Source organism: Hesperophylax consimilis, chromosome 2 (genome assembly GCF_061612785.1).
Source record: "Hesperophylax consimilis isolate HC1 chromosome 2, BYU_Hcon_1.0, whole genome shotgun sequence".
Lineage (NCBI taxonomy): Eukaryota > Metazoa > Arthropoda > Insecta > Trichoptera > Limnephilidae > Hesperophylax > Hesperophylax consimilis.
This window is the reverse complement of record NC_142837.1, coordinates 19,654,836-19,680,510: the sequence shown is the minus strand read 5'-3', so window position 1 is coordinate 19,680,510 and position 25,675 is coordinate 19,654,836. Positions and strand designations below refer to the sequence as shown.

The 25,675-nt window shown below is 35.7% G+C and overlaps 1 protein-coding gene and 1 long non-coding RNA gene across 2 annotated transcripts; one reads left to right on the top strand and one right to left on the bottom strand.

The window, feature by feature from the left end:
• Positions 1-1,436: 1,436 nt before the first annotated feature.
• Positions 1,437-5,493, top strand: LOC149425781 (uncharacterized). Its single transcript, XM_089644825.1, has 2 exons — positions 1,437-2,360; positions 3,048-5,493. Exons 1-2 carry the CDS (start codon positions 1,752-1,754, stop codon positions 4,017-4,019), a joined length of 1,581 nt encoding a protein of 526 aa, XP_089500951.1. The 5' UTR covers positions 1,437-1,751; the 3' UTR covers positions 4,020-5,493.
• Positions 5,494-15,083: 9,590 nt separating this feature from the next.
• On the bottom strand, positions 15,084-20,174 carry LOC149425780 (uncharacterized). The gene is made up of 3 exons (XR_016304238.1): positions 20,108-20,174; positions 19,671-20,019; positions 15,084-18,928 (listed from the first exon to the last, which is right to left on the bottom strand). It is a non-coding gene; the product is annotated as an uncharacterized LOC149425780 (long non-coding RNA).
• Between the last annotated feature and the right edge of the window lie 5,501 nt (positions 20,175-25,675).

Here is a 25,675-nt window from a genome sequence, read left to right as displayed (position 1 = left end):
TCTACTCTTTTTTACTTTCTCGACATTATAATGAATATCTTTCAACACCTTTTTAAAACAGGAAATACAAGAATATATAAGTGCAAAACACATTTTAAGTATTTTTAAATTGTCTTGGTACACCTTCTAAATGTCTTTCGTGTTTATATATTATTATATTTCCTGTTTGTGTAATATCTACATATATAATTAATATACAATATATATTGATCATTTTATGCAATACAACCAAAGTAAAAATCGTGGCTCCCTTATCAAGACAAAAAAATTCTCTTTTCTGATAAGAAATACATGACCAATAATGATAACCTTAAATATAATATCTTGTAAAATATATATATATGTATAAATGTAACGAAATACAAACATCTACTGTGTTTTTAATTTTTCTGTTAAAAGCAGAAAATGTAAAAATTCGATACTGTCGTAAAAAGCACAAATTCACATTTCATGTTTGATAATCTTATAAATGTTTCAATTCATTTTAGTTTATTTTTACGACAGATTGACTGTTCATCTCAGCAAACAAATTTCACCTGACATGCGCTGTCCTGAAAAAATCTGATCTTTCTTGTTGTGAGGGAATATTTCGACATTTCAAACATTTTCATTCAGGCTAGTGAATGGGGTAGGCTCCAAATGAGAATTATATTGTCTATGGTTGCGCCTTTTTTAGTTTCCCCTATCCTCATCAATGGTGTGTGACGTATTTATGTAGCACGCATAAAATTTGTCTTTCATATTGGCATATCTATGGTTAAATAGAGGACCAATTTGCTACGTACAAAAAGCCCGAAGATATCGATCTAGTGAGTGGTTTATTTATGGCTGCTACTAAATAATAACGTAATTAATGTGGAACACCTCGACTTTAAACAGGTACCTACCTACTACCTTGTAGGTAATAATATTATGTAGATTGTAGATCGAAACGCTTTTTAAATTTACTGGATCTGAGAACCAATAGAGAGGTTTTTTATTTTTAGATGTGCAATAAATTTACAGTAAAGTAATAATATTATTTTTGTACGAAAAAGTGACATACATATTTTTTTAAAGAATTCATTATTTTGAAAAAAGAGCCCTCTGGTGATATTTGTTTGAAATACTTTCTATTTAGTCCATCCATTATCCAAACCACTCATTCGCTTTTAGAGAAATCTGTAACTGCCATCTATGTAATAATGTTAACATTTTTGTCTAAACCTTTGTACAGATTACTATGACACCGACGGATTTGAATAGTTCGAGCTCGAATCTCCAATTGCGCGCTTCAGTTTTTCCGTATTCATCAAAAAGTCACTTTAGTCAGTGGTATGTTAAATTACTTCAATAGTAATGTAGAGTAACTTTATAGTATGCTTGTACGGATATTAGTTTTAAAACTCGGAGGTTTTTATCCAGCAATCCAATAGTTCCAACAGGAACCAAGATTATCAAGAAGTAGGAACATGAAAGTATATTCGCCGGAATCGATACGAAGAGATTTTACTTTACTTATTATAATAAAACGACAATCGAAATAGTTTTTTATTGAATTAATAATGTGTGTATAAATATTTATAATGATTCTCTTCTCATTTAGTGATACATACCGAGTGAAAATCTTGTTGTTATTAGTTAGAGATACTTGGCTGATTAATTAGTACCTGTCACTGATTGACAGATCAAAAGAAATTTGTTTATTTTCATCGAGGGATATTTTTTATAATTTTTAACCCTGTTCCTGACAAAGGTAGTGTCAAGTCGTGATGGAAAACAGTGATATTGGTGAATCATCTTGTAGGCGAAAACCCAACATCGACAAAATGTCCGATTCAGAGCGTCCTCTGAAAAAGGCAAAGTTTGCTTGGCAAGTCAAAGGCAGATATCACCTGAAAGATCAAGAAGAAGTTGCTGAGAATAACGTGGGAGAAAATAATCCACAGATTTCTCCCGCTCCTAATATTGTTAATGTTGAGCAAATTGAGAGCATCACTGAGGGAATTGAAATGACTTCAAAGGCTGAAGAAAACTTGGAATTACTCGGAGATTATCTTTTGAGGCAACAAGATTTTAGTATAGCGCCAATCATTAATAATTCACCTGGTCAAAGCAGTGCTACTGAGGTGAAATCTCTTATAATTCCTCAAGAGGAAATAAGTGGTCCATCAAGTGAGATTGTTTCCGCAGCTGTTGTTCCTTTAGAGTCCAAAAGTGAAGTCGAAGTTCCTGTTAAAAATTATACGTTTAAAGGTTCAGCGCCAAGTTCATATTATAAATCGTTTGCTGATGATTTCAAATATACACAGCCAATTACAATGCAGCCGAGGCCAGTGAAGTCAGAGGATCAGTACTTGGCTAGATGGCAAGCCCGACAGGTAAATTAAACAATAGAATTATCTTGCCATTTCACAATTGAAACTGATTTTCCAAATCGAGAGGAGCGATAAAGTGTAAGCAACTGATAATATTGACGGTTGTTTTGCATTACAGCTGTTTATAGTTTAGTTTCTGCACTTTTACTTTTTCAATAATATATTTCTCCAGTTATGCAAAATATCAAACAACAATATTTCTCAAAAACAGTAAAAATTCTGAAACAAAACTTTACATAGCTCCTCTGCCAAACTACAAATTTGCACGTCTGACATTGTTCTTGGAGACAATCGATGTATTTTACAAGACAATATTTTTTTATTCTATATTTGATATTTGTAACATTTTTTGATTCTTAAGAAACAAATATTCTGTGTTTTCACCTTAGCAAGTCAAGGTACATTGTGATTTTTCACTGGTAATAACCTAATAGTATATAATGAAATTGAGTATAACACGATTTCTTATAACTTTTTTCTACTGAGATAATTTGATAAGCGATTTGTCGTTCATTTTCCTTATTCAAATTGAGCATACAACAGAGTTTCTATTATTTCTAGAATAAACTGCGACACTTTGCACACCGAAGCGTTGTTTTGTATTTTGTTCTAAATTTTATATCACGGCCTTCTACTACTAGACGTATTATATTTCTCAATGATTTACGCAAACTTTACCTTCTATTGTAGATTGCAAAAGGATTTGTGGATAACACCATCAACAGAGTTCTGGATTCCTGGCTGGTTGCCCCACTCCCCACAACATATGGAGATAGCCAGAACATCGCCATTGACGTTGCGGAGTTCTTCGACAACCTTCCGGCAAACAATGCTGTCGAGAACGAGGGCATCTTGATGGCAATATCAGCTCACGGACTGCAAAACAATCAAAATGGATCTCAGAGCAATGATCCGACACTGCTAAACAGATCTTTTGGTTCTAGGACTCAAAGAATTGAATTATCCGAACCTGATTTTCCAATTCACGACCAGAATTTTCTGAGTAGAGACTCATCGACGCAATATTTATTTTGTACAGACATTGATGGAAATGATGACAGTTTATTTCCTCTGTGTAAGGGTTACCTAAGTAACCCCTCCTCTTTTTCTAAATCGACTAATCTTCCAAATAACGAAAACGATTCTTTAAATCTTAATTATAATTCCAATAAAGATAAATCAGATTCGTCAAACAGTTGTAAAAGTGCTGAGAGTTCTGATAAATGTAATGAAACGTCTTCGTCATCGGAACCTTCTGCGTGGAGGCATTTAACGGAACCTTGTAACTGTTCACACACCCCACGACGGACAAATGTCACTCCCAACATTCCATTTCATCGAAGAGATAATATCGATCTCTTATCAAATCTCACGCCAATTCAGGGTGAAAGTATCTCCGTGGAAGAAGAAGTGTCCGCTGAAAGTTCATCAATCATTGAATCGAAGAAAGAAGATAGTCTTGCAGATGACAAGTCTTCTGATGACAGTACTAATGAAGAGGACTGCCAAAGCAGTAACAATCAATCCTCCAGCAGTGTCTACCCAATGACTGAACCCAGCGATCAACCATTTGATGAGACTTTTGACTTCATGGAAGCTGCTGTTGCATTCGCTATTCAAAATAAAGGGCTCACATCTTTTAGTAGTGTCGACTATGGATAAATGATGCATCCAATTGTGCTACTTTTGTATAACTGTACATAACATACTACATATATATTATTCTGTGTGAATCAATGCACAAATTTTTTTTTAATTTTTTTATTTCATCGTAGTAATTATAGAATACATGATATTCTTGTGCCATTCTTTCAATAAACACAGTATCATATCACATTCCACTATACATGTCAACATATTTTTAGTTTATTAGACTTATCGACCCTGCCTAGTGGAAAATGTTATTAACCAGAAATATTATTGCATATTAGATATTTTTTTAAAGCATGAAAATGTATGCTTATACAGTTTTTTTTAAACATTAAACCCACACAGGAGGCCCAGTATGGGTTTACATTCAAAACAAGATATTTGTATCTTGTGAGTCAATTACTTTTAAGAAAAGCTCTTGTGTGAATTCCTATTGCAAGCGCCCTCGATGTGTGTATGGATCTATACTGGAACATTAAATTATCCCAACCGTTCCTCTTTATTTAATAACCTAATTAGTTTCTTAATAACAGTGGATACCCGAGCTATTTTAAGTTGAACCTGTAATATTTTGTATGAGTTTAATCTAATAAATTGGTGTTCTGTTTCAGGAATCACATTTCACGTCATTAAATACTAACCTGACATTAAATTTATTGTTACAGCAATTTATTGTATGCAAACAAAACAAATGCATATTAAATTGTGCATACATATTAATATATCTGTGCTGTGTCATAATCTTTTTCTAAATGAGATTCTTGAATGGTCAATACATAACATGTCTTGAAATGCGACTAAGTAAAAGTCTGCAGTGCATTCCATTGTGGGTCTTTTCTGCGCAGGATCTTACAACTTTCTGTTTATTTCAATTCCTTTCTGACCCATGGGATGACGAGCTTAATCTAAATGCTAACAAAGGTAGGGATGTTCCACCCTCTGTCACATTTGATTGCCAATCAATTCGATGATCAGCGCCAATCTAAATTTTTAACATTGTGGTGATTGTCGATTCGATTGTCAATTAAATATGCTGAAAGTTGAAACACCCTTACCGAAGTCAGCAATAAATTAATATCCTCTTAGTGCTGCCATAATAATGAATCACATGTCATACTCTACATATGACATTAATTTCTGACATTTTAAAAGTAGGCGCCTGAATCATCTGTTGTACTGTGATTTTAACTTGCAAAAAATAAATTTCTCTAAAAACCTTATTTCAAATTACTAATAAATAAAAAATGGTAACTTATTTTATCCGAACAGGTATATGTTTATCATAACTCTGTAATTTTAATATTTAAAATTCCTAATAAATTAAAAATGGGCAGTTTTTTTAATCCAAATAGGTACCTATTCATGATACCTCTGTTCTGGCAGAATATGCTAACTAGTTAGATTTACAATAGACTAATATAGAATTTATATTTATTTCAAATTTTTTTCCACTAATTGTCTAATTGTATAAATACTTTATGACAATGTTATGTATAATATTATGCGTAATGAATTTGTTCACATATTTTTGTCCACTAATTGTCTAATTGTATAGATACTTAATGACAATATTATGTATAATAGTATGCATAGTGAAAGTGTTCACATATTTTTGTCCACTAATTGTCTAATTGTATAGATACTTTATGACAATATTATGCGTAATGAATGTATTCACCTATTTTTATTGAACTAAATTTTATATTTTATTCCCGTACAATGTTACTAACTCATTAATGTGAAAATTCATGAGTAATAAATTTCCTATTATGAGCCATTCTTTTCGCTATAATTTTTATGACAATGCTTAATTTTTTTTGAAAATAATGGTTAATTTTGAATGATGAATACAATGCTTTACTTGAATTGACAAAATTAAGGGCCAGTTGTTTGACCATCAACTTAATATTTGACATTATCACAAATCGACAATCAATGCCATTTTGAATATTTTCACTTTGTATGATACCTGTTAACTGTCGATCCTCGGTAAAATAGCAGTTTGAAAAATTTATTTTAGGTTATTTGATCAGCCGTTGATTAAACCGTCAAGCACAATGGTCATCATAAATTAACCAAACGCTGACAGGCCGACAATCGGCGGTTATTGAAAACTCTTCAAATATCATAATATTCAAAATAGTGCTGTCAAACAACTGGCCCTAAGACAAAGATTATTACAGTCTGATTTGTCTTCTTTACTCTACTTTGTAGCAGACTACATACATACATATATGATATTATATTATTTCTTGTACTTCAGATACCCACCTTCTGCATTCTATATGGCATAAACACTATTAATTCATGCATCATATAATTTAATTGTTTAAAGGATGCATTAATTAGATGTTTCGATGCTGAGTTCTGTAAGTTGCATTTTTGATTGATATTTTTTCAAGGTTATAAACTTACAAAAGAGAGTGTTTGAAATAATCTGTGTATTTGGTTTTGATGATTTATAAACTAAGGTTATTATTTCATACCAAAAGTGTTCCAAACATGAGTGTTTATGACAATAAAAGATGAACAAAGATCTCAGTATAAACAAACTAACATTTTAAGCCACCATCTTCCCTAAGTTTTGTTACACTTTGAGCGAGTGTGGACATCTCGTCGATTTACTATTTCACCTACACTTTAACAGATCACAAAATATAAACCATGACCAACAATATCTCTTTATAACACTACATACTATAAACAAAATCTAGTTTTGAATAATAAACAACTCCTTAATGTGAATAAACGACTGCTCGGAAGAATTCGGTGGATATACTGCGCAGGTGCTTGAGTGACGAGGGAATTGGCGTTATAAATATTTATACGAAAGGGATCCATGACACCGCTTATGGACAATTATGATTTAGGAAAATAAACAGAATAAAAATCTTGCAGATGTCGCTAGCACAATGAAAGTATTTCGATTTGTTTGAAGATTTTACAAAAGTAGACTACAGGATTCTGACTTAGTCAACACCAAAAAACCCAAGTGTTACAATGTTTACGTACGGGGCACGGCCACTCGCAACCCAACTACTGTGACATCCATACATTTTGCTTTTATTAATTCTCCGATATTAATCTATCTTTTATGATTTATTGCTTTAATTGTATCTCTTTAATTGCACTTTTGCACAATGTACCTATACAATTCAAAGTTGTATTCTCAAATTTATTTATTACTGCAGGTTTGGTCTATTTATGTATTCACTCACTACATAATAATTGATAATTTCTGGCATATATCTTATGATATAACTTCCATAATATTATACGGTATGACTGTCAAAAATTGAAAATAACAACACAAAACAACTTTCAACGCCTGAGAATTTATTATGACCATTTGAATATTTTTGTGAAAAAAATTTGTACGTTGGAATCATGTATTTTATTTTATTCATTAAATTCGTTGTATTCTACATTCATAATGTTAATTTATTTACATATATTATTATTAATTAATGCGAGGGTTTCACAATATGTTTACAGTAATTGAGTTGTTTTAAATTTAGAAATTAGTTACTTCTTTCTTCTCTTCAAATAAGAATCCAGTCTAGCTTTAAATTGGTTTATATTAATAGCATCATTGAGGTGTATATTATAAGTACATACATATTGCATCTCAGATTTATAATTTTTATAACAACTCAGTTCATGTTTACTTGATGACAATATTAAATATTTATGGTACTAAATCATATTCGTACAATGTAAAATTGAAGTGCCGGTTGACGAATAATATCTTAGTTGAAGAACATTCAACATGGTGAAGTTGTAGTACTACTACATTTTTTTTAAATGACTCTTAGTCCTGGAATACCAATCTATTGGCGCATATAGACTTATAAAGACAATATGCGTACATAGACTCCTAAAGTGCTTGAAGTAAGGCAAGGCGCATGGATGACTTTTGTCACCACAACAGTTTCATCACTGTTTGAAAACACATTGCAGTATATTATGTAGTGCCGTGACATTAGAGTGACTTTTCAGTTATCAGTATTGATTTTGAAACAGTATAACACTAGCTTGACAAAAGTCATCCGTGCGCATCTGTTCTAACCACTTGTCATTGAAATAATTCTATGTGTGGACAGGCCAATTAAATTTTACAGATTTTTTTCATGTTATGAAAAGCTAATTTGTTTTCTTTTGAATAACACCAACTAATTCAATGTTTAAACTTTGTAAATAGTGCATTTTCTAATGTGTAGTGATTTTAATGAGTAATCTAGTGATAATAATCATGTGTCACTGTTCTAGCAGAAAAAACACTTGACTCTGGGCAGAAATAGATTGACCTATTTCAACAAACGAATTGCAATCTTTGGAGCACCAAAGTCAGGTGAGAATGCTGTCATTGTTCTACCAGTATTTCAATGGAAGATGGTCATAGGAACTTACGTTATTGATCCCTTCGGCACCGGTGCCTAGTCTGGAAACACACCAAACATCACATGAGAACAGACAGCTCGGCTGTGTAATGATTTACCGGCTTCTGTGGTTCTTCCCTCCTACCAAATAGGTCTCTTCATGAACCATGTTAATTATTTTCCTCAGGGCCTACTGTGTGGAATTCTTGTAAAAAAAATTAAACAGGATTCTCTCAGTATGTATTGCATTGGTTGTTACCATTCAGAATCAAAAAGTTGCTTAAAATGACCTTCAAGAATGTTCAGTTTGTAGATCTGAATATCTAGATACGCAACCTTTCCCCTCCATTTCATTCTGACTCACGACATTCCCTAAATGGGGGTGACCTGGGCTCCGATTTGAACTCTTGTGCGGTGTAAAAAATATATATGAAAGGTTTTCTGCTAGAGTGTGGACAGTGTGACGTGGCAACAATACTATTTTAAATTAAAAATTCATGTAAATCATTACATTATACATTTTTCTGATATCGTTGGTCATAGACTAAAATTGGGATCCCACCTCATCTATTCTACGATGTATTTCATAGAATCTATGAAATAGATCAGTGACAACACGCTTTCTATAGCAGTTCCGTAGAGAGGTTGTATGTGATGTCATTGCTCTAATGTCTTTTGTCTTTTCGTTTTCGTACAAGACGTGTGACAAGAAAGATTGTTCGTCCATGAAATACCTACCTACAATCTCTCTCTGGGACTACCATATACGATAGAAACCCAAAGTTGAATGGACTTCAACTTTGGTTCAATGAAATAGATGTAATAAGGTGGGAATCCAGCATTCTATTTTATTCCAATATGATAGATTGTCTCGTATTTCCTAGTTAGTGGTCAAATATATTAACATATTCTTATCTTAGGCAATGAAATAATAATTATTACAAAAGTTCAGTGTTTCGTGGGAATTATTATTCTTAGAGAAAAATGTGTGTTAATTTAGATACCCTTTTACTAGGAAAGTTAATTCCATGCATAATGTTGATAATATATTTTAATTAAACGATTTTTATTTTACTATAGTGGCTCCACTGATAGATTGTCCGTGGTGAAATCATGAACTACAGATGTCTACACACATTTTAAAATTATCATAATATTTTTCATACTAAAATATGTACTTCCTGATTTTACCAGGTTCAATCGCTCAGTTGCCGAAGTATATGCTTTTGATAGAATGTGACTGTTTTGTAATAATTCTGTATTGAATTAATGATTAAAACATCTTCATGCCTACTCCTACTTATTCTTTTAATGAAAATTAGGTATAGTGTGTCTTTTTTTAATACCTTGTGGCTTTCCCATAATTCATTCTTCAACTGTACTTCCTGTAGGAGGTTTGATATCATCAGTAAATTCAGATTGGTCGAGAACATCACGGAACTGACTGTCCAAAAAACCTATATTAAAATAAGTACAGTCAAACTTGGTTATAACGAGCACGAGGGGACCAACTAAATTTGCTCCTTATAGCCGTTAATATTTATATCCAAATAGGTTTTTTTTTAAGTCGTATGTACCTACCTAAATGCCTCTGCTATCAATATATTCGAAAATGTGCAGTATATTTTCAAAATACGAGTAGGTATTACCTATTAACAAAATAAATTTGAAAAATACACTTATATTACTCAAATTTATTATTAATGATTTTTTTAAAGATTTTGCTTTCATGTTTCTCAATTTCCTCTTCAAAACAATCAATCAAGAAAAATATCACTAAATTGTGTATCTTTTTATCACTAGTTTGTGCGTGCTGTACCTACTACCTACCGCTTGTAAAATCGCACTTGTCATAAATGCGGGATTGTTTTAGTTTTCGGCTGTAAAACATTATTTGTCACAAACCAGTGATGCATTCTTGCGGCCCGCATGTCAATTTCATATGGCCCACTTGGCTGTAGAGAAATGTCTAAATGTTTGGGGTAATTCTTGAACACCCTTGCTGAGAACATTTTTTATAGAGTTTTGGTTAATTTACGCTGTATTTCCTAAATGGAACCAAATTTGAAGAACCGGTTTGTATAACAGAAAATTCAACAGAAACCTAACTCTTGAAATTCGCTGTCAACCCCCTCCCCCTCAATGAAATTAAAAAAATCCCTTTGTAAATTCGCAACCTGTTCACGAAAATAGACAAAGCGGCCCCTCTGTTGAAAAAGTTGTGCATCACTGGTATAAATTTACCCCGTGCAGGGATGTACTCGTAACTAGGTACCTTCACAAACATATTTATTGGTTTTTAAAACAAAATTGACGATGAGTTGTAATACAAAAGAAGATGTAAAAAGGGAACCAACGCGCGAAGCTCAAATTTCGCAGATTTTATGACAATTTTACATTGTGCCCGATGGATAGCAAACGGTTCACATAACCGACAATCTTACACAGGTAGTGCCATAAAAAATATGAATCCGTCCCTAACGGGATAGGAAATTCCCGCCCCTTTGTTTGTTACTACTTACTTCCAGAATAATTCTTGAATAATTAACCCATTCCTGTATTTAAAAATTGTGTTGATATAATTATTTGCTCAGTATATCAGTGAATCCACCTCGTTATAACATTTAACAATTATATGAAGATAAGCCTGAACTAAAATATGGTTTTGCAATTGCTCATTATAGCCGTGAACTCGCTATTGCCGTGATCGTTATAACCAAGTTCGACTGTATATAATATTTTTTCTGAGTTAGGAATTGAATCCGCAACCTCCCTATTTAATGTTGGTGTATACATGCCGAGAGTCCACCAATATTTTTCAAGAATAATAATTTTATTATGAACTAGCTGAAGACCCCGGTGTTGCCAGGGCTAGAGCTACGCAGAGTTTTTCGAACTCAGATGTAGACAATTGTCCTCTTATTTTTAGAGCATGAAGAAAAATCAAACTTCTGCTCTAAAGGTAAACATAATGTGCGTTATAATCTACACATCATAGATGGCGTAAATTTAATTATTTATGAAAATACACATTTATATTATACTAGTGGGCCCGGTCAGACGTTGTCCTGCCACAGACCGCCTTCTACGTAAACCGCATATTATATGGACCTCATTCTATGTAGACCTCCTTTTATCTGGTGGCGCTGTTGTCGGATATTTTATGCGTTTGACATACATAGAATACATGCGTAAGTCACATGCGTCCTAGATATTGTTTTGAGGTTTCATTTGATATTGAGTTTTATTAAATGTCTTTGGTTCCTCCTGTTGCATCAATGATTCCTTCCTTCCATACAACATATTATTGTCTTATGTGTAAGGATTTCATTTGAACATAAAATATTTTATTAAACCCTCATTCTCATTGTTTTATTGAGTGTTAAGAATAAAATGTTTAACAAAACACTTTTTTAGTTTTAATACAAATCACATGAGGCACTCAAAAAAACTAAGTAGTTAAATTATTTCGATTTCATTAGCAGGCTCAACTTGATCCTTTACATCGACATTACTACCGAGTCCGTTGTACCATCCATGTTATTCTTCAAGTATAACTAACTCCCCTGTGACATAGTTTCAGTAGGTCATTTTTCTTGGCATAACTTATCGCCAGTAGTTCATCATAGAGTTGTTTCAAGACCCGGAGAATAATATGGGAAACGTATTTTTATCTGTAGGCTAGGTGAAGTAAGATATGATCTTGTAATTAACTTTCTATTAGAGTAAGGGGGTATTTCACCATCCTGCTCCTAAGCTGTCAGAAGCACTATGCATAGAAGAAAGTATTCTTTCCCAACGCTCAAAAACGCTTATGTGTAAGATAAAGTCCCTCTTTACTATAGGGTACTTGAATCAGCTAATAGTGGTTATTTGTCGGATATGTTAGTCGAGTGTTCTACCTATTGCCTTTCAGTACGTTTTGACTAGACACTGGACACTTTTGACTGCTGTGAAGTTTACACTTTTATTTAGAGTTCAGTGTTTATTTTACTTTAATGTGGATTAATTGAGGATTTTGCCAGATTTTAAGATGCAGAAGCACATGACGGGTTGCGGGCGTCAGTAATGCGAATACCAAGAGTGAACAATAAGCTTGTGAAAAAAATTTGGAAGTCTTGAATGAGGTAGATTTCCATTCCGCTTTTGACTTATGAAAAATGCTGTTAAGTAATCCACAACCGAATCATCGACAAAATATCTTGGAGAACCACCACCCGGTATGTTATTTTAGTACAAATACATAACGAAATGGCTGTACTTAACAAAAATAATAACAGTCTATGCACCCAGTGACGTTAGTTACTGTGTGTAATGTTATTTTGTGTGCCCACATAATATATCGACGGGTTCCGGGCTATTTGTATTAACCGACATTTTTTAAACTTTACACAAGAGCAGTTTAAAGTTTCGATTTTTAGAAAAAAAAATATAACTTTAGCAAATCGCATTATTTTTTTTAAAAAGAAGGATATTACTGTTTTTATAACATATTCCCCATATTCGGATTCATTTTTTTTTTAATACATATTCCTATTTTTAACGAAGATAAATGTCGCTTAATACAAAATGACCTATATTTTACTTTTTTTTGTTCCAGGCTAAATGACTTAACCGCCTATGATTATTGTTTCTTATTCTAGGCTAAATGACTAAACCGCCTAGGTTTATTATTTCTTGTTCCAAGCTAAATGACTTAACCGCCTAGGCATGCAAATAATGGCTCTAAGCTAAGTGCTTTAATCAAAGAGTTGGTCATATTTCAAACCTAAGCTAATTGATTTAAATACCATATCTTAAACTTATTAATGTATGGCTAATTAGTTTATGCGACTGATATTTTTTTAATAAATTGTTTGTAATCATACTTGAAAAATGAAGTTTGTAGAAATTGGCGGTTAAAACATTGATAAATTAAAAGGTAGGTATACATAGGGCCCGTTCCCACTTCCGTTTTAAAAACGGAGGCGGGTCCCGTTTTAAAAACGGATCTAAACGGCGGCTGTATGGAGCTGTTCACACTTGTCCGACACGATTTGAAAACGGATCCGACATTTTTTGTCGGATGGATCGCCAGCGCAGCACGTCCGTTTTCAAATCGTGTCGGAACTCGCTCGCTCATAGTTTTGTATGGAGCTGTTCACACTTGTCGCCTAGTCGTTCTGGCAGAGTCCCCACCACACCCCGACCGCTCACAGTCGCAATGAAGCAGGCACGCTGCGTGCTTGTATTTGGTTATTTTGTTAAGTAAATAAATTAAAACGTATTTTTATCCTAGCAATCTAGCTCGCTAAAAACTCACGGACCGCCACTGGAAGACCCAGTAGCCAACAAACTACAATATTTTATTTTTGATTAAATAAAAACAAAACGCTTGGTGTACACTACTTTTTTATATCAAAATTATCAACATGTTTCAAAATTTATTTTTTAAACCTTACTTATTTTTCTTTATTTTAAAGCTTAAATGGACAAACTTTCTTAAGACAAACGCTTTCTTAGGACAAACGCACTTATTTTTCTTTATTCTTTATTCTCTCAATTTTGTATTTTGATGCGTTAAGCTCTCTGAAATTCGTTCCAGTAGATGGTTAAAGGAAGTGATAGACATTCTAAAATAATTAAAGAACTTTAGTTAACAGGTTCGCTGCCGCCTATGCACAATATAACTGATCCTAGGTGCCAAGCGGCACCACGGTTGAAAATCACTTAGCAGGTGCCGGCGGTTTCGTCCGTTTAGTCGCACTCTTTTTACTCTCTTCTTATTATTTTGATAAAACAAAAATAGACAATTTTTTTGTCTTTTGTTCAAATAATAACTAAAATACAAGTAGCAATTCAAATAAGATAACGAAAGTAACACACATCTCATGAAGAAAAAATATTTATAAAATTTGGTGGTACTCATTGACGCACTCAAGTTCATTTTCTAACTCCCTCTCAATGTCTTCAACTTGCAGAAATTTACGTAAGGGACGAGACTTTTTAGGACGAGATGGTCCAGCATCATCACTCATTATGACAATAAGAAAAATTTTACACAAAAAAATTAAAAAACACAAACTTATCGATTACTTTTTTAAATGGCCCTTTACAAAAATAACCTAATTTTTTCTTGAAAACCAATTGCTACAAAATGTTGATACAATTGTCAACAACAACGCCAGCTACAGAAACAATCATTCGCCGCGAGTGCCGGCAGGAAAATGATGTTTGTGCAGACATACTACTCATGGCTCCGGCCGGAGCCGCCGGCACCCAGTGCCAGACGCCGAATGGCTCCGACCGGAGTCGGCGGCAGCGAACCTGTTAATCACTTCTCAACTCACCAATTAACACTTGGAAAGTTCCTACAAAAATCTTTCACCCAAAATTTTCATTTTTTTCCTTCTTTTTAATAAGTACCTACCACATGACAACAAGTACTTCATCATCATCCATTGCGCACGATCATCTACTGAAAAATGAGCAAATAAAATGTTTTGGTTGAATTGACAATTATTTGTTTTCGTAGAGTATGGTCCGATTTTAAAACGGATCCGTTTTTAAAACGGAAGTGTGAACAGGGCCGTAGAGCACCCGTTTTTAAAACAGGACCCGCCTCCGATTTGAAAACGGAAGTGGGAACGGGCCCATAGGGTGTACCTATCTTGTTAATAATAATGAAATGAGAAATAAAACACACATTATAAATTGTTCAAAGATAAGTTTTTTATTTAAAATGACAATCACCTAGGAACAGCAGTAACTTCTTAGCTTACCAAGGTAACAACTAAAGTTTTTATCACAATTGTATAGGAATCAGAAGTTAAACAGTCTTTTTATCACGTAGCCTACAGTCTTATTACCTGAAATAATTATTCTCATTCTTCTTCATTTCTAAACTTTAACATTTAAGTATTTAAGAACTGTACCTACTTTTTAAAAAACAAAAGAAAAATCTCTTCAATTACAAAAAAAGGTTCTATAGAACCAAACGAAAATAATTTCTTAAATAATCACAATAAAAATGAAAATATTTACGAGCGTTTCTTTGGTTTTCATTTCATTACTTATTTTCTTCTATATTTTTTTCTAACTTTCTCAGTAATCAAATCAAAAACATCTCTCGTTAAAAAAAAAGTTTAGAAGTTTTCTTATCTATTATAGATACTATCCCTAGTTTCTCTTCAATAACAAAAATAATTTTTATCTCCTATGACAATAATTGTAGTTCACTACAGTAACAAAAAAATTGTTATACATAATAATCAAAATTATAAAAAATATCATCTTAGTTAAAATTCAACCAATCTTTTCCTTCTTACTTTCTAATTTATTTTTCTTCTTCTTTATACTTAAACACTTGTTATTTTCCCATCAGACATAATGAAAATTGCTTAATTTGGCAGGTCTGTTTCGTCTTCAATATCAGTATCGATCAGTGTATCTTTGCCAGTATTGCTGGATGGTAGGTTGATATATTCTAAATGAAATATTCTTGGGATAGTCACTGCAAATCAAATATTGAATAACAGAAATGTGTTTAGCCATAATCTTTAAATGTTTACTGTTGAAATCCTAAATAGTTAATGCGACCGACATAATCATTATCTACTGCAAGCTAAATGGTTGAAGTGACAACATCTAACATTTCATGTACAGAGCTAAATGTATGGGTCGACACTGGGTATGAATTTGACAATGAGGCTAAATGTATCAAACGATATTCTTGTATATTTATAAGGTAAAGCTAATTGTATTAAGCGACATTTCTATATATTTATAAGGTCAGGCTAAATGCTTTAACGTACGTTGCCTGTAAATTGTTGCTCCAGGAAAAAAAGTTACGATTGTCTGGTATTTGGTAGTGAGCTTAAGTACACAGTTCCTAAATTTGTCAATATTTTGTGTCGCTTCATACATTGCAGTCCAAAATGGGCCCAAAAATGTGGTTGTATTAAGCGACAAAAAAGTGCTCCGATTGTCACCAAACACAGCTCAAACGACGCAGAAAAATTCGTTGATTCCAAATATATATAAAAGTCTATATCGCCCAAAGTGTCGCTTAATACAATTAGCCCGGAACCCGTCGATATTATTTTACCAACATTATTCTGCTAATAGATACACCATTATATAATTGTTTTCAGGAATAATGCTGCACCAAAAAGGAGTGTTTGGAGGCAATTGTACACCTTCGTCCAGTGTACGTTCACTTCCCTGAGGACCTGGCTCCCAAAATAGGTTTATTTATAATTTGGCTCGGTTCCTAAAAGCTATCCTACAAACATGTTGCAAATCGCAATGTCACCAAGTAAAAACCTCTGCTACTTCAATAACACACTACAGTAGTACATACTATAGCGATAAATAGTAATTCCAATCAATGGAGACTATTAAAATAATGAAAGCGCAAGCCAACTTCATTCACAAGACTCATCGGACAAGTGACAAGCACAGTGTTGTCGCCTGATGGCATTGCCATTGCACTGAAATAATAATTTTGATTACTGAAATTACTTTCCCTTATTTCAGGTGAAAAAATGCTGAAATACACCTCAAAAGAAATGGTGTGTTCTGCATGAACACGCAAGTAATCTGCGATGCCAATTTAATTATTGGATACAATTGTTTCCAGGAGAGATGGCTTGGATCCAGTCAGGAGATCATTGAATAATATTTCTTGTTTAATAATCCTATATAATTTAAGTTCCATATTTGTAAATAATTATCTTTAAAAAGGCAATGGAAATAAAAACAACGAGACGGCGGCTTATTTGAGACAGTGACTGCTTCACACCTAGGGTTGCCAGATGGTATCCAAAAGGAGGACATGTCCTCCTTTTCCATGTTTTGTCCTCCCGTCCTCCCTTACCTACTGTAAGTCCTCCTTTTTGCTAAAAATCAGGCGGGACTGACGGGAGGCGAAAAAGAGGATAGGGCGGCTGAGCGGTGAGTCACCGCTCACGCCTCCACGCAGACCACGCACCAGTCCGGTACGGTGCGTTACGGCGCGTGGTCACGCAGCATGTGCAGAGGCGGTGTTTGTTATTACAATTAGATATTTGTTTGAAACAATTGGTTTTTATTATATTAGATATTGCGCTCACGCGAGGAGAATCTTAGTGATTAATTACTAAATATTTGAGTATATTTAACTTAGTCATTATGAGTAAGCGGAAGTGTAAATTTACTGAAGTATTAAGAGCCAAATACCCGTGTTTTACTAGCGGGCGAGACGACTTCGACGCCAAATGTTCTATTTGCGACTGCCATTTGGATGTGGGCAACGAGCCTTTCCTAAGGCTCAGTAAAACAAGGTGGCTTAGCCTGTTTCCATGCGTAGAAAGAATTTTGAAGCTCTATCCAGCATTAAATGAATAGTGAAGAATATTTCTTAAGCCAAAGAAAAACACCATACATAATAAAAACATTTTTCGAAAACACAACTTCAGAAGCATATTTATGGTTCACACATTCTCTGTATGTCTATTTACGAAGCAAATTTGGCAAAAGTCGAAGAGGAACATAATTTCGTTCTGGAAATTTCAAAGATACTTCAATTCGTACTTCATATGCTTCGTAATTGAAGAAACAACAATTTTTTGCCTCTAAGCGTAAGAGAACAGCTTCGTGATAATGACGAAGTCGAGTCCACTTCCAACGAATTTGTCAGAGTTTACAAGGCTTGTGAAGATTACTTGATGGAATGAATAAAACCCTTGGAAGATTTCAGATGTTTTAAGTTGACATGACATTGCTGAAAGATAACGAAAACCTAAAATATGATTTAGTTTCATTCATTGAGTTCTTGAGCATCAGAGGTGTAAAGATTGACGATGTTAAGCTACACGATCAATTTTGTAACTTGATTTCATTTCTTAAATCAAAATCAGATGAAGATGAAGCATATTATGATTTGAATTTGCACGAGCAGTGAACAATCTTCAACAAAGTGTTAAAAACATTGAATGTTTCTAATAACTGCTCAAGATCTGCGAGTTTTATTTTTGTATAAGCGCACATAACGCAAATATGGAAAGAGTTTTTTGACTGATTAATACTCAGTGGAGCGAAAAGAGGAATAGACTAAGTGTGCAGTTAGTTAAATCTTTAATTCTTACTCAATTCAGCTTCAAAAACATGCCATGTGAAGATTTTTATAATTATTTGTTAAAAACCAAGAACTTCTTTCCAAAATTGGCAGCTCAGCTAAATATGATTAAAATAAAGTAAAATAACATACAAAATTCGTTTAATTTCTGAATATCCTCATTTTTTACAGAAAATCCTCCTTTTTAGACCCATCTGCCCTCCTTTATCAAATTATCATCTGGCAACCCTACTCACACCAGACACCGGCTGCGGCTGCCTGTTCGTTAAGGCGTGCGCAGCAGGGGGATGGTCCAACTATCCCACGGCAGAAGGTCTGAGGCGGGGGCTTCGGGAGCGGAGACTGCGTACCCAGCAATAGCCCTGGAAGTGGACGGCTATTGAGGAATGCTTCGTCTTCATCTCCTTCTATGAAGAACACCTCTTCTGCAGTGGAATTCGGATTATCTGGAAGTAAAAGAGAGAATACTGCACTTTCAGTTTGCATTTGATAATTTACTATAAACGCTCCCGAAATAATTCAATTAATTCTATGAAACAACATTAAGCGTTTGAAAAATATTGGTCAAGGTTTGCAAATTTTTATATTATGAAAAAAATTTAAGGGACAGTAAATTTTGTAATACCTTTGTCTAATTAAATACATTTTTTTTGTTTTGTGTAAAGTAGTAATTACAGTTTGTACGGTAAAAAAATATTTTTTAAGCGACTTTAAAAACATTGTCAATTTTATATTTTTAAGTGCATAAGTCAATTTCAAACACTTTTTATTTTATTTTGAAATACATTAAAACATAGCGAATTTATATGGAATATGGAATCTGAATTCTGACAGTTCGAGATGCACTTTGCAAGGCTTTAGGGAGGGAAATTAAATTTAAAGATTAATTTTTTTTTTATTTTTATATTAACTCCACACAGGAGACCCTGAAGAAAATAATTTCCCTCAGGGCCTATGACATCTTTGGGGATGCTGTGTGGAGGGTCTTTTTGTGGAGAGGAAGGAGTGAACATGGGTCTTGAAGAGTCCCATGTTGTAGGAGGGAGGAAACACAGAGGCCGGCAGTTCGTTCCACAGCCGAGCTGTTGAACTTAAGAACGAATCGTAGAAGCGACCCGTTCTCATGTGACAAATGTCAACCGTGTACAAATGTTGGGCGCGCGTTTGGCGTGTATTCCGACTACGCACCGGTGCCGAAGGGATCAATGACGCTAGTTCCTCAGAGCATTTTCCATTGTAATACCGATAGAACAAGGACAGCATACCTACCCGACGCCTGTGCTCTAAAGATTGCAGTCCGTTTGTTAAGATTGGGGAATCTATCAAACGGACCGCCCGTTTCTGCACAGAGTCAAGAAGTTTAGGGATTAACAGAAAGAAAAATAATTCACAAGAATCATTGCGAAAACATTGTGTGACTTTGAAATTAACGTTATCTCCTAAGGACATTCCCGAGTCGCTTTTTTATTTTCAAGTAGTTTGTTTACACTGTCACTCGTGTTTCGTAAAATCAATGCTTCGATCTCGTTTATTCACCCTGAAAAATAAGACAAATCTATTAATTCGACTCAAATCTCTAGTAAGATCGCATTATAATTAACGAAACCAAAAACCAATGTAATTACCAATAATTAATTAGCAAAAATGTCGTCTGCATAAATAAACCACGTCTGTTTACCGTTTTGACGTTTGCAATTCCATAGAAACAATCGCATTTTAAAGACAGGCGTTGCATTAGACATTATAAAAGCGTTGTTGCCAGACAAATTCGTGTAATACCTATGTAGCGATCGACACTCCTAGAAGGTATATATAACGACAATTATATATACCGATATAGAATGCATGGGTCGCGAACTTTCCGAGACATTTTGCAAGGCACAATTAATTGCGTAACGTAAATAATACCGGCTACCTGCTGTCTACGAGCACCTACTTGCGACGTCTGAGCGAACTACCTACGTCAATACAATAAATTGCGAGTTTGACTAGGTACATTACGCGCATCCGCCAGAAGGTTCTAGGCAATTGCCTAGGCATAATTCTAGCGTCACCAAAACATCTAGATCCAGCGAGGTCAGTCGTTTACCAACGGTCTCGCGTAGCTGCTGCCGACATCGGCTTGGCTATATAAATAGACCCGATGCAGTGAGTCAGTCAGTCAGTCATTAGTCGTTCAACAATTTGCAGTCTCGCGAGTGACAACCTGCGCGCCACCCCGCGCACCGGACCTCCGATACATACACCCGGCTTTGCACGGTTCACCAATGGACTCCTACGGGATCATCACAGCGCCCTGGCCTCAGCATTCCTGGCCAGCGCAACATCCATGCGCCTATACCCCGCGGCATCCTCGCTGGCCTAGATCTCCCGTTCAACCGCCGACAGGTCCATCGTATACGTATATAGTATATACAAACTAACAAAATAGAATAGATCTTATTAACAAGTTACTAATACGCAACACTTGCATTCTGCAAATAACATTGTATGCATGGACATTTTGGAGGTCTTGTTTTGAAATTTTAAATGTAGACTCGTTGTATCAAAAAAATTAGCGTCCTTGCGAGAGCTCTGAAGGGGTACCATCAGTACCTAAAACAGGGCGGGGAAGTGGTGGGCCTCCTCTAGGTCCATCGTATCTTCAGCTACCTTTTTCAGCACTGGAGCACCCGGAATACCCATGGTTTTCACCAGTTTCATCACATCCAACACATCCACGAGTCCGGTCTCAGCGCGCCGTCGCCAACTACCACCTAGACCACTTAACCTCCTGCATCCGGTGTCATCGCTATCGTCCTGAAGTCATCTCCCATGCTGCATTCTGACTCAACAATAAAAACACTGTGACCTTCACAACCTCTTTCGTTGTGTCATCAGATCCCCAAAGCTATATGGGACCAATGGGACCTTGTTTTCTGTGGTGGAACGCACCACAGTTTATAAGCTTGTTTATACTGTTCATAATGTTATGTGACACATAGTTATAGTCAACTTTATAAGAGTTTTGTGAAAAAGCACCTAAGCATTAAATCGTCTGCAATATTTATGTGATGAAATGTGTCCGACATGTTATAATCAAAGAAGATATTGTTAGTTTCTCCTTTCACATACCGTATACTTTTTATTTTCAACCATTTAACTTGGTTACCTTGGTCGTCCTATGTTATATATATCATAAATTTGCTAGCGTGGTCTTTCACATAGATGAATTCGTAATGTTTGAACTATTTAACTTTGTATGGGCTGACGATAACTGGTCAATTCAGCGTTCGTTCATGTTCTATGCTACCATGCATTGAATCTGCTTCCATATGCGTGTGACCAGATTCAAGAAATTTCTGCTCAGGTATGTGGATGTGCTCAAAGTGTTGTACAACCCAAAGTAATATTATTGCTACATATTGGTTCCGGTTCTGCCCCCACATGTATCAGGGAAAAGGCTTATTTCCCTAATATTGTTTGGCAAGTCATTTTTAAGTAGTAGTTCAGGATTGTGCCTATTTCGCAACTTCCACGCTTTCCATTTATTTCGGACCATGGAAAATAGTATGCAAAAAAAGGTGTATACATGAGCCAAATGGGAAGCATTAAAAAGTTAGAACAAATGTTTAAATACAATGATGTGATGTACCGAGGTCAAGGTTACAATTGACACTTATTGTACCTTGTTGTTATTGTACATTGGACGGGAGTCCGCACAAGACTGTAGATTTGGGCGCCGGGTCCAAACCGTGTCTTCAACCGATGCGAATGCTCTTTAACGGCCGATGATGATGACGGTTGTATGAATTATTGCAATCTGCCTCCCGCACCCGGTGCTCGGTGAATGTTGGGCACTGGGTGTGCTGTTGTCTCTGCTCGCTTCTGGCGTTGGCGGTTTTCCTAGGCAGGGCCAGTTGGTCTTGAAGAGGTAACACCAGAAGATTTGGAGCAGAAGACTAGGCGAGGTGAGGCAGTTGGAAGGCAGGAGTCGCTTGTTGAAATAAAAACACTTGTTTTTTATGGTAAAGTTGAACTGATTTAATTATTTTAATGTCGCTGCGTATATTCTATAAGGTTGACTAGCAGCCGACATTTGGCTGGCGACCGAAAAAGGGTGGGGATTTTACCCGCGCCACACACGCGTACATAAGCCACCGTAAAACGTTACATATTCATTTTGCCGGTGGATTAGCTGAAGGCAGACACTTGAATTAGAAATTTTGCAAAGATTTTGCAAGCTCACCTATATTACAATTATATAGTTTTATTACATAGTAGCTATAACAATGTGTATCAAAAAATAAGAAATGTTTGTAAAATAAAATTGTAAAAATGATCTTGAAGCGATCAAATTTTTAAAATGTTTATTGCAGTATTTTTCGCAGGTCCCCCGTAACATAGCGCTCCGAAAAAGGAAAGATTCACTATGCTACGAGGTTCCTGGATTTTTGTAGAGGCAAATATGTAAAATAATTATAAAAAATGGTTACCCTATCTCCTCTGAGGAGATGTACAAGTTAAAATAGGCATGAGTAACATTTTGTAAATTATAATTTTGTTGGTAGAATTTTTTAGAGAAAAATCTGAACATCGTACCGCTCGGCCGGGGTACGTGCAAGATACGGTATTGATGCTTTTCGGGGTCAGAATTTTTGGGCAATTTTGGCTGAAACGGGATACAAATGAGCAGTGTCGGAGAGTGAGGAATTTGTCAGTGGCGTGGAGTTGGCACATTTTATAAATGTAAACATATTTTTTTTAAATGAAAAATGTGGCCAACAACGTCCATTACACCTTGTTGTGTAAGACTGGTTGATTAACTTTTTTGAGAATCAAGAACATAAATGGGTAAAAGGCTAATGATTTCAACTAAAACCGAATCACACTATAGAAATCGGCTTGTGAGATCAATGGTAAGAATCATAATTTGTAGATTTCGCAAAGTTTGTAGTGTATGACAGTAGTTGATTCTGCCAATGGGGTACAAACGTAGGAACAGGAGTGATGATTTCTATTGTTTCTATACTTCCAGCCTTAACAATGTCCTTTATGTGGTAGTTGCCTATGTGTTTTCCAGAAATGTCGGACAGGGTGTACAGTACACCAGATCTGAGATTTTTCTCAAAACTTTTGCCTTGATAAAGCGGGGTGCCAATTTGGCAGAGAAGTATATAGCACCTTGTGACAATGTGTTATTTCTTCTCCGAATAATATCTTCTTTATTGAAAGTGATATGTTTCCTGCGTAGGTTATATCTATCCGAACTTTTTTGGTGGGCCAGTAATAAAGCGTCTGTTACTTTGCTGTGGATAGAAGAAAGTTCTTCTAAACGGCGGGCATACTCTTCTATACGGTCTTCAGACGAGGGGACCGATGAAGGAAAATCAATATTCCGATGTAGAGAGCCGTGAAAAATTTGTTCCATGCCGTGATTGAGGAAGAATGGGGTGTAACCGGTTGTAAGATTTACCATGTTCATAGCTGCTTGAATTTTTTCCAAGTTTTTACACCAAGTACGCTGGTCTTTATCAACTAGGATAGCCAGGGCAGTATTGATTTTTTGGTTTGTACTGGACGGGAGTCCGCACAAGACTGTAGATTTAGGCGCCGGTTCCAAACCGTGTCTTCAACCGATGAGAATGCTCCTTTACGGCCGATGATGATGATAGTAGAAATATTTGATGATGAAATCTGCCTCCCGCACCCAGGCTTGTGAATGTTGGGCACTGGGTGTGCTGTCGTCTCTGCTCGCTTCTGGCGTTGGCGGTTTTCCAGAGGAGGGCCGGCTGGTCTTGAAGAGGTAACACCAGAAGGTTTGGAGCAGAAGACTTGGCGAGGTGAGGCAGATGGTGGGCAGGAGTCACTTGTAGATAATAAAACGCTTGGTTTCGGTGGTAAAGATGAACTAATTTTATTTTATTATGTGGTTGCTTATATGCAATAAGCATGACTCGCACCTGACATTGGGCTGTGAGTAGAAAAGTGGTGGGGGATTCTATCCGCGCCAGTAATGTGTTTATATGCCCCGGCAAAATGTTGCATATTCATTTTGCCGGTAGCATGGTCGAAGGTAGTCGCTTGAATTTGCGAGTTAGAAAAGATTTTGAAGGCTTACATGAATAACAATTACATAGTTTAAATGCATAGTAGTTATAAGAATGTGTATCTTGACAACAGGATTTTTTGTTTGTCAAGATACGACAAAAAATAAGAAATGTTTGTAAATAAATGTGTAAAAATGATCTTAAAGCGATCAAATTTGTAAAATATTGTTAAGTTAGCATTTTTCCCAGGTCCCCCGTAACATAGCGCTCAGAAAGAGATAAGATTCACTATGCTACGAGGTTCCTGGATTTTTGTACACGCAAAAAAGGTAAAAAATATTGTTCAAAAATGGTTATACATATATGTGAAAAACAGCTTTTTTAGTATCTCCTCAGCGGTAATACATAGCAAATAGTATTTATTTAACTACCGCCGAGGGGATGTACAAGTAAAATACAGTCATTTGCAACATTTAAAATTTGATTTTTCCTAGTAAATTTTGAATAGAAAAAATGGAACATCGATCCGCTCGGCAATGGTAGACGCGCGATGCGGTATCAATGCCGTTCGGGGTCAAAGTTTTCAGGCCGCCTGGGCCAAAAATTGGAACAAAATGACCCCAGTGGCGTGGGGTAGGCACATTTTATAAATGTAAAACATTTTGTTATGAAATAAAATGATGTGGCCAACTACGTCCGTTACACTCCCCCCGTTTAGCTATGCTGAACTAAAAAATAGGTTTGTTGGTACGGCGCAGTCCGTGGCGGCCAGTTCCTCTGGGATGGTGCTGGGCTGGTGGCACAGTTGAGTTGGTAGGTGGGGCCGGCAAGATTATAGCGAGCTTCACAGCGGGGCGGACGTAAATTCCGGTGCTCGTCTGGATCCTGGCGGTCCTCACTTGGCCGTCTGCAGCAGGGGTGGCATCAAGGACTCGACCGCGTGGCCAGCTGTTGCGGGGCATAGCGGGGTCCATGATGATCACGAGGTCATCCTTCTTGATGGGGATAACTGGCTGTTGCCATTTTTGGCGAGCAGCCAGGGTGGGGAGATATTCGCGGAGCCACCGTCTCCAGAACATATCAGCGAGTTATTGACTGATACGCCACTGGCGACGGAGGCATACCTCCTCATCCTGCCTGTCGTATAGTGACAGATGAGGCCGG

Coding starts and splice junctions, on each gene's coding strand:
- LOC149425781 (XM_089644825.1), top strand. CDS start 1,752: ATGGAAAACAGTGATATTGGTGAATCATCTTGTAGGCGAAAACCCAAC. Junction 2,361..3,047: donor CTAGATGGCAAGCCCGACAG/GTAAATTAAACA, acceptor CTTCTATTGTAG/ATTGCAAAAGGATTTGTGGA.